Below are 25,122 nucleotides of genomic sequence, written 5' to 3'. Positions count from 1 at the left end.
CTTTGAGGCTGGCTGGGGGCATTGACAGGTGGCTGGGCATCCACATAGGTCTGTGCGGCACCCCCAGCTCCCAACATACCACAGGCTCCAGGGCTCAAGATGCCTAGGCAGAGCTGGCTCAGGGAATATCTGCCTCTCTGTTGGCTGGACAGGTTGGCAGGGCAAAGTAGAACCTCTGCACCGAGCAGCTGTGGGAGCCTTGTGTGCTGAGACTGTGGGACATGGTAGCTACAAAAGAGGGTACAGGATATAGTGGGGTCTCTGGCCAATCCCTGGGTTGGGCTCCACATGCTGGGAGCTCGTGAGTTGCCTAGGGAAGGTCATGGTAGTGGGAACTGTCCTCAGGCTAAGGACTGTGCAGATCATTCATGCAGTTCATATGGCAGCACAAATGAGTGTTGTACCCAATGGGGGCTAGTACCCAGGCATTGTTCACCATGGAGGAGGGGAGTGGAGGAGGTGATCACACCAACAGAGGTGACCATTCCCCACTTCTGTTAACAAGAGAACTACCATGCCCAAATTGGGTGTTATTGTGGATACTTACCCCACCCTGGAGCACTGTCCAGAGCCACACCTAGCACACACTTCTGAGTATTCACTGAAAGTGCAGACATTCCACTAAACCACAGAGGCATAGTTCAAAGATAAAAGCAATCAGAGGGAAAAAAAAACAATAAGTAACTCCATAAATGCCCAAAAATAAATGCAGAAACTCAAGAAACATGAATAAAGAAGACACTATGACAAGGAATTTTTCTTTTTCTTTTTCTTTTTCTTTTTCTTTTTTTTTTTTTTTTTTGACAGGCAGAGTGGACAGTGAGAGAGAGAGAGAGAGAGACAGAGAGAAAGGTCTTCCTTTTTGCTGTTGGTTCACCCTCCAATGGCCGCCACAGCCGGTGCACCACGCTGATCCGAAGCCAGGAGCCAGGTGCTTATCCTGGTCTCCTATGCGGGTGCAGGGCCCAAGCACTTGGGCCATCCTCCACTGCACTCCCGGGCCATAGCAGAGAGCTGGCCTGGAAGAGGGGCAACCGGGGCAGAATCCGGCGCCCCGACCGGGACTAGAACCCAGTGTGCTGGCGCTGCAAGGCTGAGGATTAGCCTGTTGCGCCACAGAGCCAGCCGACAAGGAATTTCAATATTAGAATGTGAAGATGAAGAGATGATGAAACGCCAAAAACAGAATTCAAAAGATTAATCAAAGGATTACTTGAAAGTAATCAGAAGCTAATCCACAAACTAAAAAAAACTATACATAACATGAATGAAAATTTTCCACAAGAATTGAGACTTAAAGAGAAATCAAAATGAAATATTAGAACCGAAGAATTCAATAGATCAAAAAAATTTGGTGGACACACTTAACAACATATTTGGTAAAGCAGAAGAAAGAATATCCAAACTAGAATACAAACCTTTGGAAATCTTTCTATCAGATAAAAAAAATACAAGAAGAAATTAGAAAAGTTAAAAACAGTGTTGGAGATATAATGGATATTATTAAATAACCCAACATATGGGTCTTAGGAATTCCTGAAGGTATGAATGGAGAGAATGGACTAGAAGGTCTATTTAGTAAAAAAATTATGGAGAAGTCCCCCAGTTTAGAGAAAGAAAGGAACATCCAAGTACAGAAAGCACATAGAAATTTTAATAGACATGTCCGGAAGATTTTCACAATGGCACATTGTAGTCAAACTCTCAACAATAAAACATAAATATTCTAAAATGTGCGTGAGAGAAATGCCACATTACTTTCAGAGGATCTCCAATTAGACTAACAACTGACTTCTTTTTTTTTGTAGCAGAATGTTAATTTATTTCAGACAAAGTATACCACAGGACAAAGAAAATTATCAGAGACATTAAATAATGACAGAAGTATCAATCTGTGAAGAAGATACCGGAAACTTAAATACATATGCACCAAACTGGAGAGCTGCAAAACACAAGAACTGATAGATTTAATGAGAAATAGACAATTCCACAGCTATAACTGGACACTTCAACACCCATCTCTGACAACCAACTGATATAAAACTATGCAGAAACTTAGCAAGAACACAGAAGAGCTCAACATTATCAACCAACAGACTGTAATTTATATTTATATAACACTCTGCCCAACCACAGAATATGCATCTTTTCCAATTGCCCAGAGGACATACAGCAAAATAGAGCATATTTAGGCCTATGACATAGCCTGATAAATTTAAAATATTTTAAACCATGCAAAATATGCTTTCCAACAACAATGGAACCAAACCAGAAATCAATAATAGAAAGATAACATTAAAGTCTTCAAATAATTGAAAACTAAAGCACAAAATAATCCATTGGTCAAAAAGGAAGTCATATATATATATATATATATACAGAAGATCAGTTTAGCATACATTAAGTAAAGATTTCAACAGTTTGCACCCACATAGAAACACAAAGTGAAAAATACTGTTTGAGTACTAGTTATAGCATTAAATCACACTGTACAGCACATTAAGGACAGAGATCCTACATGAGGAGTAAGTGCACAGTGACTACTGTTGTTGACTTAACAAATTGACACTCTCTAACAACTGATTTCTAATCAGAAAACTTACAGCCTAGACGAGAATGCTGAGATACACTCCAAGTCTTAAGAGAAAAAAAACCCTGTCAACTCAGAATGTTGTACCCTGCAATACTTTCATTTATGAATGAAAGTGAAATAAAGACCTTCCATAACAAACAGAAATTGAAAAATTTGTCACCACTCATCCAGCCTTACAAATGATGCTTAAGAATGTGCCACATATAGAAACACAGAAAGACAGCCCTCATTATGAAAGAATGTAAAGGCAGAAAATCTCCCAGTGAAGTACAAAATAAATTCAAAGTAAACAATATTTATGGAAAAACAGAAGGGCTAAGTAATCAATTATCAAAGGTTACCTTAAATGTAAATGGTCTCAACTCTCCAGTTAAAAGACACAGAATGGCCAAATGGATTAAAAACAAGACTCATCTATTTTCTGCCTACAAGAAACACATCTTACCAACAAAGATTCATGCATTGAATGTGAAAAGATGGAAAGATATTCCTCGCTAGTGAAAAGCAAAAAAGGGCAGTTGTTGCCACCTTAATATCAGATCAAATAGACTTTAACACAAAAATTGTTAAAAGAGACAAATACGAGCACTATGTAATGATCAAGAGACCAAATCAACCAGAAGATGTGATTATAATAAACATATATGATCCAATTACAGGGCCCTTGCTATTTAAAAGAAATGTTAATGGATCTAAAGGGAGACACAGGCTCCAAAACAATAGTAATGGGGGACCTCAATATCCCACTTTCATAGGGACAGATGAACTAGACAGAAAATTAACAAAAACAAAAAAAAACAAAAACCAGAGCAAACTGACATTATGGACCAAATGGACCTAAATGATATCTATAGAACTTTTCACTACGGTGGCAGAATACTCTTCTTATCAGTGCATGGAATTTTCTCTAGGATAGACCACAGGCAAATTAAAAAAAAATTGAAAACATACCATGCATCTTCTCTGACCACCGTGGAATGAAGGTGGAAATCAACAACTCAAGAATCTCTAGGTCATATGCAAACACATAGAGACTGAACAACATGTTCCTGAATGAATAATGAGTCATAGAAGAAATCAAAAGAGAAATAAAAAATTTCTGGAAATGAATGAAGATGACAATACATCATATCAAAACGTATAGGATATAGCAAAAGCAGTGTTAAGATGGAAGTTTATAGTAATTGGTCCTAAATCAAGAATTGGGGGCCGGCGCCGCGGCTCACTAGGCTAATCCTCCACCTAGCGGTGCAGGCACACCGGGTTCTAGTCCCGGTCGGGGCGCCAGATTCTGTCCTGGTTGCCCCTCTTCCAGGCCAGCTCTCTGCTGTGGCCAGGGAGTGCAGTGGAGGATGGCCCAAGTACTTGGGCCCTGCGCCCCATGGGAGACCAGGAAAAGCACCTGGCTCCTGGCTCCTGCCATCGGATCAGCATGGTGCACCGGCTGCAGCGTGCCAGCCGCGGCGGCCATTGGAGGGTGAACCAACGGCAAAGGAAGACCTTTCTCTCTGTCTCTCTCTCTCACTGTCCACTCTGCCTGTCAAAAAATAAAAATTAAAAAAAAAAAAGAATTGGGAAAGGTACAAAAGAAATGAGCTATCAATACATCTCCAGGACCTAGAAATACAACCGCAAATTGAACCCTGAATTAATAGAAGGGAAAAATAATTAAAATTAGAGAAGATATAAACAAAATTGAAACAAAAAAAATAAAAAAGATCAGCAAAATGAATAACTGTTTTTTTTTTTGAAAAAAAAAAAATTGATACAGCATTGGCCCAACTAACCAAAAAAAAAAAAAAAAGCCCAGAGAGAAGATCCCAATCAATAAATTCAGAGATGAAAAGGAAATGTAACAATAGATACTACTGAAATAAAAAGGATCATCAGGAATTACTATAAAGAGCGGTATGCCAACAAACTGGGGAACCTGGAAGAAATGGATAGATTCCTATACACATACAATCTACCAAATTTGAGTCATGAAGACATAGAAAACCATAACCAAAACAGAAATTGAATAAGGAATAAAGACTTTTTCAACAAAGAAAAGGCCAGAACCAGATAGCTTCACTGATGAATTCTACCAGACATTTAAAGAAGAACTAATTCCAATTCTTCTGAAGCTATTAAAAAACAATTGAAAGGGAGGGAATCCTCCCAGACTCCTATGAAGCTAGAATCACCTTAATTCCTAAACTAGAAAAAGATACAAAGAAAAGTAGAACTATAAACCAATATTCCTAATGAACATAGGATGCAAAAATCCTCAAGAAAATATTAGCTATTTGAATCCGATAACACATCAAAAAGATCATTCACACGGAACAAGTGGGATTTATCTCTGGAATACAGGGATGGTTCAACATTCACAAATTAATCAATGTGATACATCACATTTACAAAATAAAGATCAAGAACCATTTGGTTATCTCAATAGATGCAGAGAAATCACTTGATAAAATACAACATCCTTCAACCTTAAGCAAATTGGGTATAGAAGGAACATTTCAACACAGTGAAGGCAATTTATGACAAACCCATAACAGGCATCCTGTTGTATGGGAAAATGCTGAAAGCATTACCCCTATAAAAGTAACCAGACATGGATGCCAACTCTCACCACTGCTATTTAATATTGTCCTGGAATATCTAGCCAGATCCATTAGGCAAGAGGAAGAAATAAAAGGGATACAAATTAGAAAGGAGGATGTCAAACTATATTTGCAGAAGGCATGATTCTGTATACAGTGAATCGAAAAAACTCCACTGAGAGACTATTGGAACTCATACAAGAGTTTGTTAAAGCTCTGGGATAGAAAATCAACACAAAAAATCAATAGCCTTTGTAAACACAGACAATGCCATGGCTGAGAAAGAACTTCAAAGATCAATCCCATTCACAACAGCTCCAAAATTAAATACCTTGGAATAAATTTAACCAAGAATGTGGGTGATTCTGTGAGGATGCTTGTCCTGCCCATGCAGGAGGTTGAGGGGGCATGGAGCACCATGCTCCCCCCACCCCAGGGAGAGACCCCACAGCTTAGCTGCTAGCAAGCGGTGGGAGCCCCAGGCACATTTCTCCCCACTCTTGCCTTCTGCCAATCAGGTAAACTGCTCCTGGTTGTGGCCCAGGCCCACCTGGAAAGTTACCCTAGCTATGTGACTTTCAAGCTGATTGGAGAGGCATATTGGCACCAGTGTCACTTCTGTCCTATAGAGTTAGTGTTCCCCTGAGTTAGTTACATCCAGAAGCCTGTCCCTGGTGCTTCTTGTGGAAGAACACTGTTGACCTGCTCTCCCTGTCAGTGAGGCCTTGCAGGATAAGTCTGCACAAGGAGGTCAAATATCTCTAAGATAAAAATTACAAAATATTAAAAAAAGTAGACAGGAGAAACCAATATGGCCGAATAGGTGGAGTCTTCAGTCTGAGCACGGACCCTGCAGCAATGATTCACCAGGAATCAGAGAGCCCTGAGCATATTGAGCCACCCTCAGTGATGGCCCAAAGACCTTGCCATATGCTGGGACCTCACACACAGTCCGTGTTTTCACAATCCCACCACACAAGGCTTCTACAGTCATGAGCACTCAGCCCTCTGTCAATTCTCCAGCCAGACTCAGGTGTTTGGTCTTAGCTGGTTGCTGGGCATGTGGACATGAGCTAGCATAGCTGTTACATATGTCCAAAATGGTGCCTGCATCTCCAACATGGAAAGAGTGCAACCTCAGGGAAGAGTTAAGGGGAAAATAGCTGTGGAAACTCCATGCAAATTAGAGAGACACTGGATCTATGTGGAGGGTGCAGTGTGCCCAACTCAGGACCCCAGCAGCTGAGAGCCTCAGATCCAGCATTGGAGAGTGAGGTGAGACCAGATTGCAGCAGCCCAAGACACTGGCAATAAGGCTGCAGGAAGAGGCTGGTGTGAGTCCAGCTTAGAGCCCTGTGGAAGACAGTATACCTGCCAAACTAGAGAGGAAAAAAAAAAGGAGGGCAGGTTTCTCTCTCCCCAACCACCCAGCACCAGTGCCCTGTAACTAGCTAAGAGGGGGAGGGCATCATTTTGCACGTATATAACAGCTGCATGCCCAGCAACCAGATGACACGAAATGCCTGAGTCTGGGAGAATTGACAGGGGGCTGGGTGCTCGTGACTGTGGGAGCCTTGTATGCAGGGACTGTGAAAACAATGGCTCCATGTGAGGGTGCAGAGTCTGGCTGGGACTTTGGGTAGTCACTGTGTGCAGCTCCACATATTCGGAGCTCCCTGTATCCTTGTTCAGGGTCATTGCTGCAGGATCCATGCTCAGACCAAGGACTGCACAAATCCTTTGTGTGGTTCCCATGGCAGCACAAACAAATATTGTACACATTGGGGCTAGTGACCAGGCATTGGTCTCCTTTGAAAAGGGGAGGGGAGTGTGAGACTACACCAACAGAGCTGATTAAACCTCTCCTCTAATTAAAAAATAAAAAATATTTACCATACTCAATTTGGTTGTCACCTTGAATACTCCCCTTACTCTGGAGCACTGAACAGAGCTACATAGCCACACCCAGCACACATGCCTCAGGGTATTCACTGAAAGAGCAGACACTCCACCAAGCCACAGAGGCATCATTCAAAGATAAAAGCCATCACAGGGAAGAAAAAAAACCAACAAGTATCTCTACAAATACCTAAAAATAGATGCAGCATTCAAAAAACAAGAATAAGGAAGACTACAAGATGCCCCCAAAGAACACAATACCTCAATACAAGACTGTGAGGGTGAAGAGACTGAAGAAATGCCAGAGACAGAATTCAAAAAATGGATCATAGAATTACTTAGAAGTCATCAGAAGCAAATCCACAAATTAAGGAAATCCATACATGAAATGAATAAAATTTTTCCCATGAAATTGAGATATTAAAGAGAAACACAAATGAAATGCTATATTGGAAATGAAGAATTAAATAGATCAAATAAAAAATGCATGGGGCCAGCACTGTTTTGCAGCAGGTTAACACCCTGGCCTGAAACACCGGCATCCTATATGGCCACCGGTTCTAGTCCCAGCTGCTCCACTTCCAATCCAGCTCTCTGCTATGGCCTGGGATAGCAGTAGAAGATGGCCCAAGTCCTTGGGCCCCTGCACGTATGTGGGAAACCCGGAAGAGGTCCCTGGCTCCTGGCTTCAGATTAGCACAGCTCCAGCCATTGCGGTCAAGTGGGGAGTGAACCAAAGGATGGAAGACCTCTTTTTCTCCCTCTCTGTCTCTTCTTCTCTCTCTCTAACTCTGACTTTCAAATAAATAAATCTTAAAAAAAAAAACACAATGAGGTTTCACCTCATCCAGTGGAATAGCTCTCTTACAGAAATTAGAAAAAAAATAAAAGCTGGCAAGGATGTTGAGAAAAATGTACCCTAATCTACTGCTGGTGGGGATGTAATCTGGTGTAGCCACCATGGAAGACAGTATGGAGGTATCTCAGAAATCTGAATATAGACCTATCATATGATCCAACCATCCCACTCCTGGGAATTTACCCAAATCTAAAGACATACTCACATAAAAGTGTTCAATGTACCCCTATGTTCATTGAGGCTCAATTCACAATAGCTAAGATATGGAATCAACCCAGATGTCCATCAACTGTTGACTGGATTAGGAAACTATGGTATATATACACACACACACACTATGGAGTATTACTCAACTATAAAAAAAAGAAAGAAATCCTTTTTTTGCAACAATATAGAAGCAACTGGAAACCATTATACTTAGTGAAATAAGCCAGCCCCAAAAAAACAGATACCATATGTTTTCCTTGATCTGACGTAAATAATAAAAGTATTTAAAATATAATGTGTTATACTGAAATGGACATTTTGAGATTTGATGATTTTTTACAGCCATTGTCTCTTCTTTTGAGTAACAGTGTTTTATTTTTTCTTCATACTATTTGTTAAACTCTTACTTATTGTCAGATTAACTTATGATCATTAAATAAACTGAAAGTAGATCTTTGTAACAATTAAGAGTTGGAATGGGAGAGTGAGGAGGAAGAAAGTTTGGTGCATGGGGGTGATGGAGGATAGAAGTATCACTATGGAGGGAAGTATCACTATGTTCCTAAATCTGTATGTATAAAGTACATGAAACTCAAATAACAAATAAAATTTTTAAAAAAGATTTATACATTTATTTGAAAGATTTTAACTCCTTTGTCAAAGAGCCCATGAGAGTATTTTAGGAATGGAAAGCCAACACTCTGGCAAAAAAAAAAAAATGATCTAAATGAAAGATCTTTGCGAGTGAGATCCCAGTGGAAAGAATGGGCCATCAAAGAAGAAGGTACCTTTCTCTGAAGGGAGGAGTGAACTTCCACTTTGACTATGACCTTGTCTAAATAAGATTGGAGTTGGTGAACTCAAAAGGCTTCCATAGCCTTGGCAACTCATGACAAGAGCCTAGGGTGATTACTGACGCCATAAACAAGAGTGTCAATTTGTTAAGTCAACAACAGGAATCACTGTGTACTTACTTCTCATGTGGGATCTGTCCTTAATGTGTTGTACAATGTGAATCAATGCTATAACTAGTACTCAAACAGTACTTTATAATTTGTATTTCTGTGTGGGTGTAAACTGTTGAAATCTTTACTTAATATATACTAAATTGATCTTCTGTATATAAAGAGAATTGAAAATGAATCTCGATGTGAATGGAATGGGAGAGGGAGTGGGAGATGGGAGGGTTGCAGGTGGGAGGGGAGTTATCGGGGGGAAAAAGCCACTGTAATCCATATGCTGTACTTTGGAAATTTATGTATATTAAATAAAAGTTAAAAAAAAAGAACATTTCCCACAGGAAACACATCAGACTCATAGAATGACAAATGCCCTAAACAGTACTCTGGCCCTTCAGGCATTTGGATCTTGGATCTGGCTAAAAGCCCATGAGGGTATTTCAGGCATGGAAAACCAAGACACTGTGGCTTAAAAATGACCTAAATGAAATATCTCTGTTGAGTGAGATCCTAGGAAAGAAGGGGCCATCAAAGAAGGAGGTACCTTTCTCTGAAGGGAGAACTTCCAGTTCGATTATGGCCTTGTCTAAATAAGGTCAGAGTTTGTGGACTTAAGAGGCTTCCATAGCCTTGGCATCTCATGACAAGAGCTATGATTACTGATGTCATAAATAAGGGTGTCAATTGCTAAATCAACAACAGGAGTCATTGTGCACTTGCTCCCCATGTAGGACCTCTGTCCTTAATGAGTTGTACTATGAGAATTAATGGTAAAACTTGTCTTCAAACAGTTCTTTATACTTTGTGTGTCTGTGTGGGTGCAAACTGCTGAAATATTTACTTGGTATAGAGTTGATCTTCTGTGTATAAAGATAATGAAAAATGAATCTTAATGAAGAATGGGATGGGAGAGGGACTAGGAGATGGAATGGTGTGTGGGTGGGAGGGTAGTTATGGGGGAAGAACCGCTATAATCCAAAAGTTGTATTTTGAAATTTGTATTTATTAAATAAAAGTTTTCTATTAAAAACAAATAACTGCTACTTTGTGACCAAAAGTAGGGAGGCTTAGAATGGCAAAGAGAAAATATAAAAAGAACTTGGGTTTCCAACCTTGTTTTTGAACAGTTCTATAGATTCCATTCTTGTTATGTGGGAAAATTTTATGTGAGAAAAATAAAATTCATATTTGTGTAAGCATAAAACAAAAAAAAGAAAGACAGTGTCATCAGGGGTGTGGGGTGTGGGAGACAGATCTTCCATCCACTGATTCACTCTCCAAATGGCTGCAACTTTTATGGCTGTGCCAGGTTGAAACCAGGAGCCAGGAGCTTCATACAGCTCTCCCACATGTGTGGTAGGGGCCAAAGCACTTGGGCCATCCTCTGATGCTTTCCCAGGCACATTAGCAGGGAGCTGGATTGGATGTGGAGCAACTGAGACTTGAACCAGTGCTCATAAGGGATAGGGGTTGCAAGTGGTGGCTTGACCTACTGCACCACAATGCCAGCTCTATATAATTCTAAAACCAAAATAGCAACTATCCAAGAATAAGAAAGATAATCATGAAAAAGAAAACTATGAGACCACTCCTGTAAACACCAAAGATGTAGTAATTTATAGATGCAGTAGGTTAAATACTTGTGCTGCCTTCAGAAAAAGAGAATAGAACATAACGGAAAGCATTAAGGAGAGATTCTAGAACATAAATGCAAATTTATAATGATAAATTGCTTAATAAATAAGGTGGCATAAAATGGTTATTGATTTTGAGGAACAGTAAGAACACTCATTACCTACTTGTAGAAATACATGGAAGGTCTATTGTTTAATGAATAAAGTAGTTTATAGAAGAATAATAATTCTGTTTCTATGAATACAAATCTATGCATGGCATTTCAGGTAAACAGGAGAAATAAGTTCTAGAAATCCATGTACAACATGGGAACCATAGTTAATTACAACATATTATACTCATATTCTTGAAAGTTGCTGAGAGTCCATTTAGAAAAAATGAAGAATGTGAAGCAACTCATATATTAATTACCTTGATTTAGTTATTACACATGGTATAAATACTTTAAAACATCATGATGTACATGATAAGAAAAATATAAAATTAAATTGATAAATTAGGTAAATTGTAAAAATTTACAAAAATTAAAATTAAACTAATAAATTAGGTAAATTGTAATCATCCTTTTCATGGAAAAGATATTTTAAAAGAAAAAAAATCTATGCTTATGTTGTATTTATATATATGCAGGTATACATTCTGTGTACACATACATATAAATATGGCTCTCCCAAAAGCTATTTTAATACATATGAATTTATTAGTAATTTTAGTAGCATAAATTTCCGAAAGAATCCTACTATCCACAAGGAAATGAGAAAAGTGCAAATGAAGTCTAACTACTATATTAATATCTTCTGTTATGTACTCAGCTCCCTGTCCATGAAGTTAAAAATAAAACTAATATTTTTTAAAAATAAAAACGCAAAGTTCTTTTTAGTCTCTAATTCCATCTTTGTGTCTGCCTCTTTCATTTCTCTTTCTCTAGCAATTTACATCTTTGCCAAAGCCAGGAAACTCAAACTCCATTCAGGTCTCCCACATGGGTGGCAGGGCTCTAAGCACTTGAGCCATCATTGGCTGCCTCCCAGGATGCATTAACAGGAAGCCAGATTAGAAGCAAAGGTGGGGGGCCGGCACTGTGGCTCACTCAGTTAATCCTCCGCCTGCAGCGCTGGCATCACATATGGGTGCCGGGTTCTAGTCCTAGTTGCTTCTCTTCTAATCTAGCTCTCTGCTGTGGCCTGGGAAGGCATTCGAGAATGGCCCAAGTGCTTGGGCACCTGCACCCATGTGGGAGACCAGGAAAGAGCACCTGGCTCCTGGCTATGGATTGGCGTAGCTCCAACCATAGCGGCCATTTGGGGGGTGAACCAGCAGAAGGAAGACTTTTATCTCTGTCTCTCTTTCTCACTGTCTAACTCTATCTGTCAAAAAAAAATTAAAACCCTGCAAGATATAGGTACTGGCCAAGACTTCTTGGAAAATACCCCAGAAGCACAGGCAGTCAAAACCAAAATTAACATTTGGGATTGCATCAAATTGAGAAGTTTCTGTACTTCAAAAGAAACAGTAAGGAAAGTGAAGAGGCAACTGACAGAATGGGAAAAAATATTTGCAAACTATGCAACAGATAAAGGGTTGATAACCAGAATCTACAAAGAAATCAAGAAGCTCCACAGCATCAAAACAAACAACCCACTTAAGAGATGGGCCAAGGACCTCAACAGACATTTTTCAAAAGAGGAAATCCAAATGGCCAACAGACACATGAAAAAATGTTCAAGATCACTAGCAATCAGGTAAATGCAAATCAAAACCACAATGACCTTTCACCTCACCCCAGTTAGAATGGCTCACATTCAGAAATCTACCAACAATAGATGCTAGAGAGGATGTGGGGAAAAGGGGACACTAACCCACTGTTGGTGGGAATGCAAACTGGTTAAGCCACTAAGGAAGTCAGTCTGGAGATTCCTCAGACACCTGAATATAACCCTACCATTCAACCCAGCCATCCCACTCCTTGGAATTACCCAAAGGAAATGAAATTGGCAAACAAAAAAGCTGTCTGCACATTGATGTTTATTGCACCTCAATTCACAATAGCTAAGACCTGGAACCAACCCAAATGCCCATCATCAGTAGACTGGATAAAGAAAATTATGGGACATGTACTCTATAGAATACTATACAGCAGTAAAAAAAATGAAAGCTGGTCATTTGCAACAAGATAGAGGAATTTGGAAAACATCATGCTGAGTGAACTAAGCCAGTCCCAAAGGGACAAATATCATATGTTCTCCCTGATTGGTGACAACTAACTGAGCACCAAAGGGGAAACCTGTTGAAGCGAAATGGACACTATGAGAAACAGTGACTTGGTCTGCCCTTGTCCTGACTGTTGATGTATAATGTAATACTTTATCCATTTTAGTATTTTTTTTTGTTCTAGTACTATTGGTTGAACTCTGTGATTAACACACAATTATTCTTAGGTGTTTAAATTTTAACTGAAAAGTGATCCCTGTTAGGAATTTGGAAAGCATTATGCTGAGTGAAATAAGCCAGTCCCAAAGGGACAAATACCATATGTTCTCCCTGATCGGTGACAACTAACTGAGCACCAAAAAGGAAACCTGTTAAAGTGAAATGAACACTATGAGAAATGGTGACTTGGTCAGCCCTTGCCCTTACTATTGATGAACAACTTAATACATTATCCCTCTTAGTATTTTTTTTGTTTGTTCTACTTAATACTTTTGGTTGAATACTGTAATCAATACACAGTTATTCTCAAGTGTTGAAACTTAACTGAAAAGTGATCGCTGTTAAATATAAGAGCGGGAATAAAAGAGGGAAGAGATGTGCAATTCGGGACATGCTCAAGCTGACTTACCTCAAACGGTAGAGTTAGAAACATACCAGGGGATTCCAATTCAATCCCATCAAGGTGGCATGTACCAATGCCATCTCACTAGTCAAAGTGATCAATTTCTGTTCACAATTGAACATAATGATAGGACTAAGAGCCAAAGGGAGCACATAAACAAGACTAGTGTCTGCAAATACTAGCTGATAGAATAAAAAAGGGAGAGAACGATCCAACATGGGAAGCAAGATACACAGCAGACCCATAGAATGGCAGATGTCCTAAACAGCACTCTGGCCTCAGAATCAGCCCTTAAGGCACGCGGATCTTGCTGAAGAGCCCATGAGAGTATTTTAGGCATGGAAAGCCAAAACACTCTTGCAAACAAACAAACAAACAAAAAAACCCTGAATGAAAGATCTCCGCGAGTGAGATCCCAGTGAAAAGAACAGGCCATCAAAGAAGGAGGTACCTTTCTCTGAAGGGAAGTGAGAACTTCCACTTTGACTACGACCTTGTCTAAATATGATCAAAGTTGGTGAATTCAAAAGGCTTCCATAGTCTTGGCAACTCAGGACAAGAGCCTAGAGAGATTACTGATGCCATAAACAAGAGTGTCAATTTGTTAAGTCAACAACAAGGAGTCACTGTGCACTTACTCCTCATGTAGGATCTCTGTCCTTAGTGTGCTGTACATTGAGATTTAATGCTATAACTAGTACTCAAACAGTATTTTTCACTTTGTGTTTCTATGTGGGTGCAAACTGTTGAAATCTTTACTTAATATGTGCTAAACTGATCTTCTATATATCAAGAGAATTGAAAAATGAATCTTGATGTGAATGGAAGGGGAGAGGGAGTGGGAGATGGGAGGGTTGTGGGTGGGAGGGAAGTTATGGGGGTGAAGCCATTGCAATCCATAGGACTAAGAGCCAAAGGGAGGACATATGTAATCCATAAGCTGTACTTTGGAAATTTATATTCATTAAATAAAAGTTTAAAAAATTAAAAATAAAAAGAAGCAGAGGTGTTGGGACATGAAACGGAATGCAAATATGAGACGTGGGCATCCCAAGCAGCAGCTTAATCTGTTGTGCCACAATGCCTTCCCCATGTGTGTGCTTTGTACACATACACATGGACACTAAGAACACATATTAAGAAGTCCAATGAAAGTAAAAATATGAGAAGTCTTTAAAAGTTCACAGAAATGTGCATTATGAAAAGCCTATATCTGAACTTAAAAAATTTTACCAAAATACACATATCTTTTTATTTCATTTCCATATTTTCCAGACACCCTCATGCTTTGAAGGTAGGAACACTCTTTTCATTAGAGGCTGAGATGTAAAAATTGGCTCTACAGATTTTTTTTAACTTTTATTTAGTAAATATAAATTTCCAAAGTACAGTTTATGGATTACAATGGCTTTCCCCCCCCATAACTTCCCTCCCACTCACACCCTTCCCATCTCCCGCTCCCTCTCCCATTCCATTCACATCAAGATTCATTTTCAATTTGCTTTATATACAGAAGATCGATTTAGTATATATTAAGTAAAGATTTCATCAGTTAGCACCCACACAGAAACACAAAGTGTAAAATACTGTTTCAGTATTAGTTATAGCATTACTTCACATTGGACAACATATTAAGGACAGATCCCACATAAGAAGTAAGTACACAGTGATTCCTGTTGTTGACTTAACAATTTGACACTCTTGTTTATGGCGTCAGTAATCTCTCTAGGCTCTTGTCCTGAGTTGCCAAGGCTATGGAAGCCTTTTGAGTTTGCCGAATTCGATCTTATTCCGACAGGGTCATAGTCAAAGTGGAAGTTCTCTCCTCCCTTCAGAGAAAGGTACCTCCTTCTTTGATGGCCCCATTCTTTCCACTGTGATCTCACTTGCAGAGATTTTCCATTTAGTTTTTTTTTTTTTTTTCAGAGTGTCTTAGCTTTCCATGCCTAAAATACTCTTATGGGCTCTTCAGCCAGATCCGCGTGTCTTAAGGGCTGATTCTGAGGCCAGAGTGCTGTTTAGGACATCTGCCATTCTATGAGTCTGCTGTGTATCCCGCTTCCCATGATAGATCGTTCTCTTTCTAAAGATTCTATCAGTTAGTATTATCAGACACTAGTCTTGTTTGTGTGATCGATTGTGAACAGAAATTGATCACTTTGACTAGTGAGATGGCATTGGTACATGTCACCTTGATGGGATTGAATTGGAATCCCCTGGCACGTTTCTAACTGCACCATTTGGGGCAAGTCCGATTGAGTATGTCCCAAATTGTACATCTCCTCCCTCACTTTTTCTCACTTTTATATTTAACAGGGATCACTTTTCAGTTAAATTTAAACACCTAAGAATAATTGTGTGTTAATCACAGAGTTCAACCAATAGTACTAGAACAAAAAAAAATACTAAAATGGATAAAGTATTACATTATACATCAACAGTCAGGACAAGGGCAGACCAAGTCACTGTTTCTCATAGTGTCCATTTCGCTTCAACAGGTTTCCCCTTTGGTGCTCAGTTAGTTGTCACCAATCAGGGAGAACATATGATATTTGTCCCTTTGGGACTGGCTTAGTTCACTCAGCATGATGTTTTCCAAATTCCTCTATCTTGTTGCAAATGACCAGCTTTCATTTTTTTTACTGCTGTATAGTATTCTATAGAGTACATGTCCCATAATTTTCTTTATCCAGTCTACTGATGATGGGCATTTGGGTTGGTTCCAGGTCTTAGCTATTGTGAATTGAGGTGCAATAAACATCAATGTGCAGACAGCTTTTTTGTTTGCCAATTTCATTTCCTTTGGGTAATTCCAAGGAGTGGGATGGCTGGGTTGAATGGTAGGGTTATATTCAGGTGTCTGAGGAATCTCCAGACTGACTTCCTTAGTGGCTTAACCAGTTTGCATTCCCACCAACAGTGGGTTAGTGTCCCCTTTTCCCCACATCCTCTCTAGCATCTATTGTTGGTAGATTTCTGAATGTGAGCCATTCTAACTGGGGTGAGGTGAAAGGTCATTGTGGTTTTGATTTGCATTTACCTGATTGCTAGTGATCTTGAACATTTTTTCATGTGTCTGTTGGCCATTTGGATTTCCTCTTTTGAAAAATGTCTGTTGAGGTCCTTGGCCCATCTCTTAAGTGGGTTGTTTGTTTTGATGCTGTGGAGCTTCTTGATTTCTTTGTAGATTCTGGTTATCAACCCTTTATCTGTTGCATAGTTTGCAAATATTTTTTCCCATTCTGTCAGTTGCCTCTTCACTTTCCTTACTGTTTCTTTTGAAGTACAGAAACTTCTCAATTTGATGCAATCCCAAATGTTAATTTTGGTTTTGACTGCCTGTGCTTCTGGGGTATTTTCCAAGAAGTCTTGGCCAGTACCTATATCTTGCAGGGTTTCTCCAATGCTGTCTAATAATTTGATGGTGTTGGGGCATAGATTTAAGTCTTTAATCCATGTTGAGTGAATTTTTGCGTAAGGTGAAAGGTAGGGGTCTTGCTTCATGCTTCTGCACATGGAAATCCAATTTTCCCTGCACTATTTATTGAATAGACTGTCCTTACTCCAGGGATTGGTTTTGGATCCTTGATCAAATATAAGTTGGCTGTAGATGTTTGGGTTGATTTCTGGTGTTTCTATTCTGTTCCATTGGTCTATCCATCTGTTTCTGTACCAATACCATGCTGTTTTGATAATAACTGCCCTGTAGTATGTACTGAATTCTGGTATTTTGATGCCTCCAGCTTTGTTTTTGTTGTAAGCTCTACAGATTTTAACAAACTTGCATTTAAGTGAATAATTTTATATTTTAATAGCTTTGTTTATTAATTTAAAAATCAGAATGACAAACAGAAGAAGGGATAGAGAAAAATCTTTCATCTGCTGATTCACGCTCCAAATGCTTACAACAACCTGGCCTGGTCAGGCCAAAGCCAGGAACTCCATACAACTCTCCAATTGAGTAGCAGGAACCCCAGTACTGGGGCCATCACCTGCTGCCTCTGAGGTGCATTAGCATGAAACTGGATGGGAAACAAGTTGGGACTCCATCTCAAGTGCCCTGATATGAGAAGTGGACACCTAATATAGGCATCTAAAGTGGCAGCTGAACCTGCTGCTCTACAAACTCACCCCTAGTAATGATTTTTAAAATTTATATATGTAATCATTTGAGCTCCTTTTATAATTTGTACCACAAAACATGTGATTGTACACGTTTTAATGGGTTCACAAATATTTTAAAGTATAAAAATTAAAGTGGCTATACTTTGGATTTTGTAAATACTAGAAAATGAAAAACAGAATTCTGTCAAAGCTTAATACTTAATACTTTCATTCTTATAAAAAGTTATAAGAATTAAGAGAATAAAATGATGATTAATTCATTTGTATCATTTTATTAGACTTCAAATACAGAAGTAATATGAAAAATAAAGTATGACTTGCCTAATTTTCAGTGCCATAAACTCTATTTTCAAAGCATAATATACTTTCAGGCAATTATCATAGAAAATTTTAGTCTATTACAAAATATACAGAATACAAAAAATAATATTTAAGGATTAAATATTTGTTGATCATAAAAACACAACAGGTTGCTCAGGATAGTTCTGGTTTATTTTTGCCTGTTAATCTGATAATAATTATTAATATTGCTGTTAAAAATATTCCCAGTAGACAACTGCATAATTGCTCTAATACTTCACCCCTCCAGTACCCAAGCCTTGTGGTGTACTCTCACTCTGACTTATTTTGGTCAATGAGTCATTTCTAATGTGACACAAGCAAAGATGTGAAAACTACTTATACAATTGGGCTCGTGTGTCTCTGCTCTATCAGAAGAACATGCCCAGGTGAACCTCTGCTGGAGTTGAAGAGACAAGTGAAGCAGAGTCAAATTGCTGGAGGATAATTACACTAGTCAGCCCAACTGAGAGCTGGTGGCTGAGCTGAGTGACACAACTGAGTGACCCCAATGAGGCCAGAAAAACTGTCCAAGAGAGTCTAGCCTAAATCACCAAACTGAAGACTAATGCAGTAAGTATTTAAATGGCCCTTAATACTCATTTTTAGACACTGTCTCAAGTTTAGCAGGGATTTGTTCTGAATTATTGTGTCAATAGTCAGCTGATACACACATAACAAATAAAAGAGTTTATGAACAATACCTTCATTTCCATTAACTCTGCTGTATTTGGAGGTGTACTCAGAGCTTTTTCAGCTATCTTCTCAAATTCATCACATAATCTAAAACACCAGACAAAGCCAATCTTAACACATTTACAAGGACATTTCATTCTCAAATATATTCCTGTGATTATTTAAAAATTTCATTGCATGAAAAATAAAAATTGTACCTTGACTACATGACATCTAGATAATTAAAAACAAGTTTGTGTTAATTTACTTATTCAATAGATATTCAGTGACTATTACATTCTCAACTACAATATCAAGTGACAGTTATAGAAATTAAAAATGTAATAATGGCTTCCAAGAAGCTCATAATCCAGTATGGGAGACAAGGCCATCAACAGTCATTTCCATGTTGGTGTTTTAAGGACTGGAGCAGAGTTAGTTGAGATGATACAAAGTAGCACAAAGGTACGGAGTGATTAACTCTACTTGGAGGGAATAGTTAAAATGGGCCTCTGTGATCAGAAACTTCTGGTATTAATTTGGGTTGTGGACAATGTAAATAATGAACTTAGAGTAGAAAAAGAGAGTAGCAGTAGCTAAGGAAGTCCAGAAAAAAATATGGAAAAATCCTTCAGAAAGACTTGCTGTAATATGAGAGGAAGGAGTAGCATGGTGATGATATTAGACTGAAGTTGGGGACTTATAGATGGAAAAGAGTTTTGAATCCTTGTTGTAAACCCTTGCTTGTAAATGGCAGAGGCAGAATCAACACAGGAGATGGTTAAAATAATGGATACAGGCATGCTAACCTGTGGAGCCAGAGGGACTGGAAACAGTGGGGTTGAGCCCATTGGTAGAGACACACACACTGAACAGTGCAACAGACTCCTGCCTCTGCAGTATGGGAAACAGTTAGGAATGGCTTCATGGAGTGGTGAGTCAAGACACATAGGGGAAAGATGTTGAGATCATTCAAACCTACTGGTTCCATACTAATTCTGAGATGCCCTCTGTACATCCAGAAAATGCAGCATTCAGAGGGCATAAGAGGCAGGGAAAGTAGTAATGAACTTGAAATATTTCACCCGAATGAAATGTTGAAGTAAAAGTCATTTTCATATTTTTTCAATACTTTCAGAGGAAAAGATACTTTAGGCTAAAATATGATTATTTTTCCTCAATTGTAGATCTCTTTCATACAATGCCTCCATCTTCAGCCTTCCCCCTCACCTCTCTTTCCTCACATATCTGTGAAAGCAACACAAACCACTTCTGGTTCTTAGAATCCATCATGTCATTTTTCACACCTCACTGCCTTCTACATATTATTTTCTCTACCTGGAACTCTTTCACCCTCATTGTTCGCTTTAAAGAACTCTTCATTCACTCAGATAATTTTCCTTCAGAAAAGGAAAATTATTCCTGTCCTTCTCCATTCTACCCCATGGCTCAGGATGTACTGCACTCCACTGTAATGTGCTGGTTGTATGTCTATTTCTGCTTCTACCTTGTAATGTCCTCCATTAATTTTATTAATATTTAGAGCCTAGTCTTGGTCCAACACATAGTATTTGAATAAAGCTTCCTTTAGGCTTATTTACAGCTTGAAAATAAGATTTTATAATGATCTATCTTTTCTCTGATATCCGATATATTTTTTCCCATGTAACTGATAACAGAATGCCCACATGGGATGCCCTAATTCATTACTTTAAATGAGTGACAGTTAATTCTACTTCACATAGCCTCCCAAAAGATAGAAATATCACCAATCTCACATAAATACCTTGTATTTAGTTCCTGATGATCTTTGAACATCTTAGCTATAAGTTTCCCACAAAGTGCATCTGCTCGCTTCACCAAAGCTCTGATTAATTCCTCACAGTGCATTTCAAACATTCCTAAACGAATAGTCTGTAATATATTAAAAGTTTAATAAGTATAAAAATAAAAATTCTCAGAATTTTAGTATTCTTATAATATTCATTTCGTATGTGATCTAACAAGATTTAGCTTTTAAAACTTATGTGAAGCAGGGAGAGTCTTCAAAATTTTACAAGTATCTTTTGGGAAAATATCCTTGAAGAGTTTATTGTCTTAGAAGCCAATTCCATTCAATAATAATGATTTAAAAAGGGAGAATTGAGTTAGTAAATACATAATGTCTATTTCAACCATTATATTTGTTCTCCATAAAAATTATATATTCATGGTCACAAATCTGAAAAATGTAAATAATGGGAAAAATTTTAACACTAGTATCCTACTAAACAGAAGTAGCTATACTTTGGTGTAATTGTCATATTTTCCAAAGAATTCATAAAAATTGAAATTTGGTGGAGGAGAAAAATTACACAAAATACTTAAACGGCAGAATTTCAGTAGTCTCAACTACATGAGCACAAGACTTGTCTCTGTTTTGTTTGCCTCCTTATATACAAGGTTTACCACACTGCTTGGCATATATTATTAGACCAATAAATATTTTCCTATTGATAGTAATAGTCTTTCACTTTATTGAAAAATGCAAGCTAATAAACTTGGAAAAGATCATTAGCCACAGATAACATTTGTACAAGCTGGAATGATTTACCTTTCTAGATGTGTATTGTATTTCTTTCATGAGTTTTTGGTATTTACGAATTTCTTCTATTATGTTCTCATAATGATGATTTTCTGCAAGGAAATTATCAACATCTTCCTCAGCCTTTTTGGTAACTAAAAAATCATACTTGTCATAGAGCTTGAGGTGCTCTATAGGTGCCATGCTCTCTCTCATAATCACTTCCTTAATCTTTTTTTTGTGAGCATCTACAATTTCATCCACAATTATGGGCTTCAAGGTTGTTAGTTTAGACTTACTTTCCTAAACAAAGGGGTAGGAGGAGAAACAATAGGTTACTTTAAATCATAGTAATGTTTTAAAATATAGATTTCATATTTTTTGTTTTCCTTAATGCTGCCAAGACGTGCTACATTTTTCTGTATAACCGAAAGAATGGTTTCTTGAATATATATACAAAATCAGATTTAGAAAATAAAAACAGAAAAATTCTCATTTCATTTGTGTAAGTGTATTATGCTAGCTTTATAAGGTAGTATTTGCACTGTATATCATTAAAAGAAAATAATCCAAGCTTAATGTCATACATCATACCCTTTAATCACTGTACTTTTTCCACTTCAGGAAAAATCTATCTAGGGCAAAGAAAGATTGTTAACTCATTCACTTTTTCTTCTAACAACAACTAAAATAGACTAAAAAAACCCTTAGTTACTAAGTTTGTATTTTGCTATTCCAATTAGAATAATGGTGGGCAAGAGTGGACCAGACAACAACTTTAAATAAGCAAACAAATAGGTCTCATCTTCCCAAATAAGAAAAATGTTTCTATGTGATTTATTATCTGAATCAAATTACTCTACACACATATACACACACATACATCATCCAGAAGGGATTTTTAACTCTAAGCAGCAAAAATCATTGTCCATAGTGGATATTCTAAAACACTCAAGCTGGTCATGTCAAAGAATTACTTAGAATACAGAATAATTGGCTTGTTTATTCAGGGGGCATTTGCATGCTATTCTCCCTAGTTGAAACTTCCTCTTGCTTAGAGCTAGATGCTTGTGAGAATGTTAGTGAGTCCTACTACCACCAATACTAACACCATCATCATTTCACCCCTGTGCTCAGAAGATGTTTGGTGTAATCTTTTCTGAAAAAGAAATATTAGGTTAATACAGTGTATTTCATGTGCTGGGTGCAATGTGAACTTATTAGTTCTCATGTGAAGTCTATTAGTATTAATTATAGAATGTTTTTAAAATTTATTAACAGCCCCCTTATCTCTAAAGCCTACAGATTTTTCTAAACAGAACTATATTAGAAAGCAAAATTTTAATATGTATTCTAATTACCTCCTATAAAGTTAAGAGTGATATTTTGCATGAGACACCTGAGATGTTTGAAAACATAATAAATTATATCATTAGATAGTGGTGTGCTTGGACTCACAATAAGCCAATTCTTACTGGTTTGCCTTCCCCCAAGAAAGTGTGTTTTGATTTACTTTCAGTTTCTATTAAAGGTTATATAATAGATGGCTATGTGAATTCCACTTCTGCAGCTGCTGTCAAAGATCACTGAGATTGTGTTCAATTATCTTACTCAAGTTACCCTGTTATTATTTTTTTCAAAAACTGACCAATTGCCAGAATCATCTAGGCATATTTTATCAGTGCTTATTTCTGAGTACCAACTCTGTCATTGTGAACCTGCACCTTTGGGATAAAAGAGAGTGGTATTGATGTTCCCTGGAATTTGTACATTTAAACTGTTACCAGTTAATTCTAACACATAAGGTTATCACAATCTACCTCATGTGTAATGCCCTGTGTAGACTTAGCTCTCAAAATTTTGTCAGGAGAACTATTCTATTCCCTGGGTTTACATTAATTATTTTAATCCTAATTAAATCTTGTCATATTTTCCTCTTTAGAAACCAGAAAGCTTAGAAACATATTTTATAACCATAAAACCACAGCAACTATTTTCATAAAGATAACTTTAAGAGTCACTTTTCTCCACTTGGAGCTTTGTCTAGTAATTCTTATAACTTGCTATATTTTTTGCCTCTTAAACTACCTCAAATTATTATTGAAGAATGTTGGGTAAAAAGAATAGTAACAAATAGATAAATTGGAATTACACAATGGACAAAGTGTTCAGTAAGCTCTTGAGAGATTTCTACTTGTGGCAATATGAGAAACAGATATCCAGAAACCAAATACCTAGGTCAAAACACATAAATATGCTGGGGAAAATGCTACATTTATCTTTTATTGTACATAGCTAAAGGAGCAAAATCATAAGGGAAAGTCTAAGTGGCCAAAATCAGAGGAAGTATAAATTGGAGAGGTTGCTATGTGCAGAAATGAACAGCTAATTTGCAGACTCTGTTGATCATTATGGCCTAAGTTTTGCTTTTGAGCCTCCAGCAAGGTGGGTATACGGAAGCAGGGCTGAGAGAGTGGAGTGGATGTCAGGGAACAAGGCCTCAATCCTGAGCAAAGCTTCTAATATAAAATCAAGAACACTCCAAGATGACATACTTCAAAGTGAGGATTTGAGGAGACAAAACTTCAGAATGATGAAAGGTGGCCAAACCTTTGAATGATGGGAGTGGGAGAAATGCAAGGAAAATGTCCTGGTTTTGCTTTGTTTCACAGTAGAGGAGGGAAAAGGGGTGGCCTTAAGAATTTGTAACCATCAGCCTATCCTAGTACAGGTTTGGGTAAGTATTCATACTGCCTGTCTTACCCACAGAATTGTTAAGCAGGAATTTAGTTTTAAAATGATCACTGGTCTGTAGGGACCTCCACAGCACCTGTCAGGAAAATATGCAATTTCCAAAGGAATCAACTTAAACCAAGGCCTCAAAGACTTCCCTGTATGAAGCTCATATATCATAAACCCATTAAATCAAGAAAAATACCAAGAGAAATAAACCACTAGGAGCAGGAGTTATCAAAACCAAAATCATAATGACAAAGACTACAGATATTAGCATTATTTACCACAGAATAATATTAAAAATTCATATGTTGTTTAAAAAGGTAAAAGTTTAATGGACACACTAAATAAACACAAAATATTATCAACAATAACCAGGGTTTTTTTTTTTTTTTACAAAGTGTATACTCATGTGAGGCCCAGGCAGGGGCTTTGGGGGGATCCAGGCCCCATGCTCTGGGATCCCCTTGCTCAGGAAGCCCCTCCAAGGAGACACCCCAATCCCTTAAATACATACATAAGTTGAATGAGAATAATATCCTCAAAATGGAGAATTTTACAATGTTAGATGAAATAAAACAAGTAACAGATTACTTATGATTCCAGTTATATAAAGAGATGGAAATTCTAAACAGAAATTGTTATGGATATATGGTCATGTAGTAAGCCGTATTTTAGAAATTAAGAATAATACCTCAATATTCAGGATAGTGACTCTTATTGAAAGGTATAAGGATGGGGTGTGAGTAGAAAGGTGTAAAGAGAGTTTAGAATATTACTAATATTTTATTTCCTCAGATGGCTATAGCTACCCAGGTATTAACTTTATTAGTGTTTAAACCTTTCAATATTAATCTCGTACAATTTAGTATTAGTGAACTATTTGAAAACTAGAAAACAAAAACTATTGATTGGACTTACAAAGTTTGCAAACCTTGTAAGCTAAAGAATCTTCAGATATGCTTCTCTAATATAGACTGCAGCTGTCATAGACAGCATCTATAAGTTGAAGAGACTGAGACAGGAACTCTATTAATGGAAGAGGGTGTATGAGGAGGACAATCAAGCAACGCATGGTTTTACAAAGTATCATGGACGTCTACAA

The 25,122-nt window shown here is 37.7% G+C and overlaps 1 protein-coding gene across 2 annotated transcripts in view; it reads right to left on the bottom strand.

Annotated features, from left to right (window-relative positions):
- DNAH7 (dynein axonemal heavy chain 7) overlaps positions 1-25,122 on the bottom strand; it is a 384,555-nt gene that overhangs the window by 272,279 nt on the left and 87,154 nt on the right. For both annotated transcript variants that reach the window (XM_089330144.1, XM_089330145.1), the window contains 3 exons: positions 21,312-21,584; positions 20,505-20,632; positions 18,748-18,826 (listed from right to left, as the gene is read on the bottom strand). In XM_089330144.1, coding sequence (XP_089186270.1) covers positions 18,748-18,826; positions 20,505-20,632; positions 21,312-21,584 — 480 coding nt within the window. The remainder of the gene's footprint in view (positions 1-18,747; positions 18,827-20,504; positions 20,633-21,311; positions 21,585-25,122) is intronic.

Source organism: Oryctolagus cuniculus, chromosome 3 (assembly GCF_051225735.1).
Source record: "Oryctolagus cuniculus isolate XC-2025 breed Fujian yellow rabbit chromosome 3, ASM5122573v1, whole genome shotgun sequence".
NCBI lineage: Eukaryota > Metazoa > Chordata > Mammalia > Lagomorpha > Leporidae > Oryctolagus > Oryctolagus cuniculus.
This window is presented reverse-complemented; position numbering and strand designations above follow the sequence as displayed.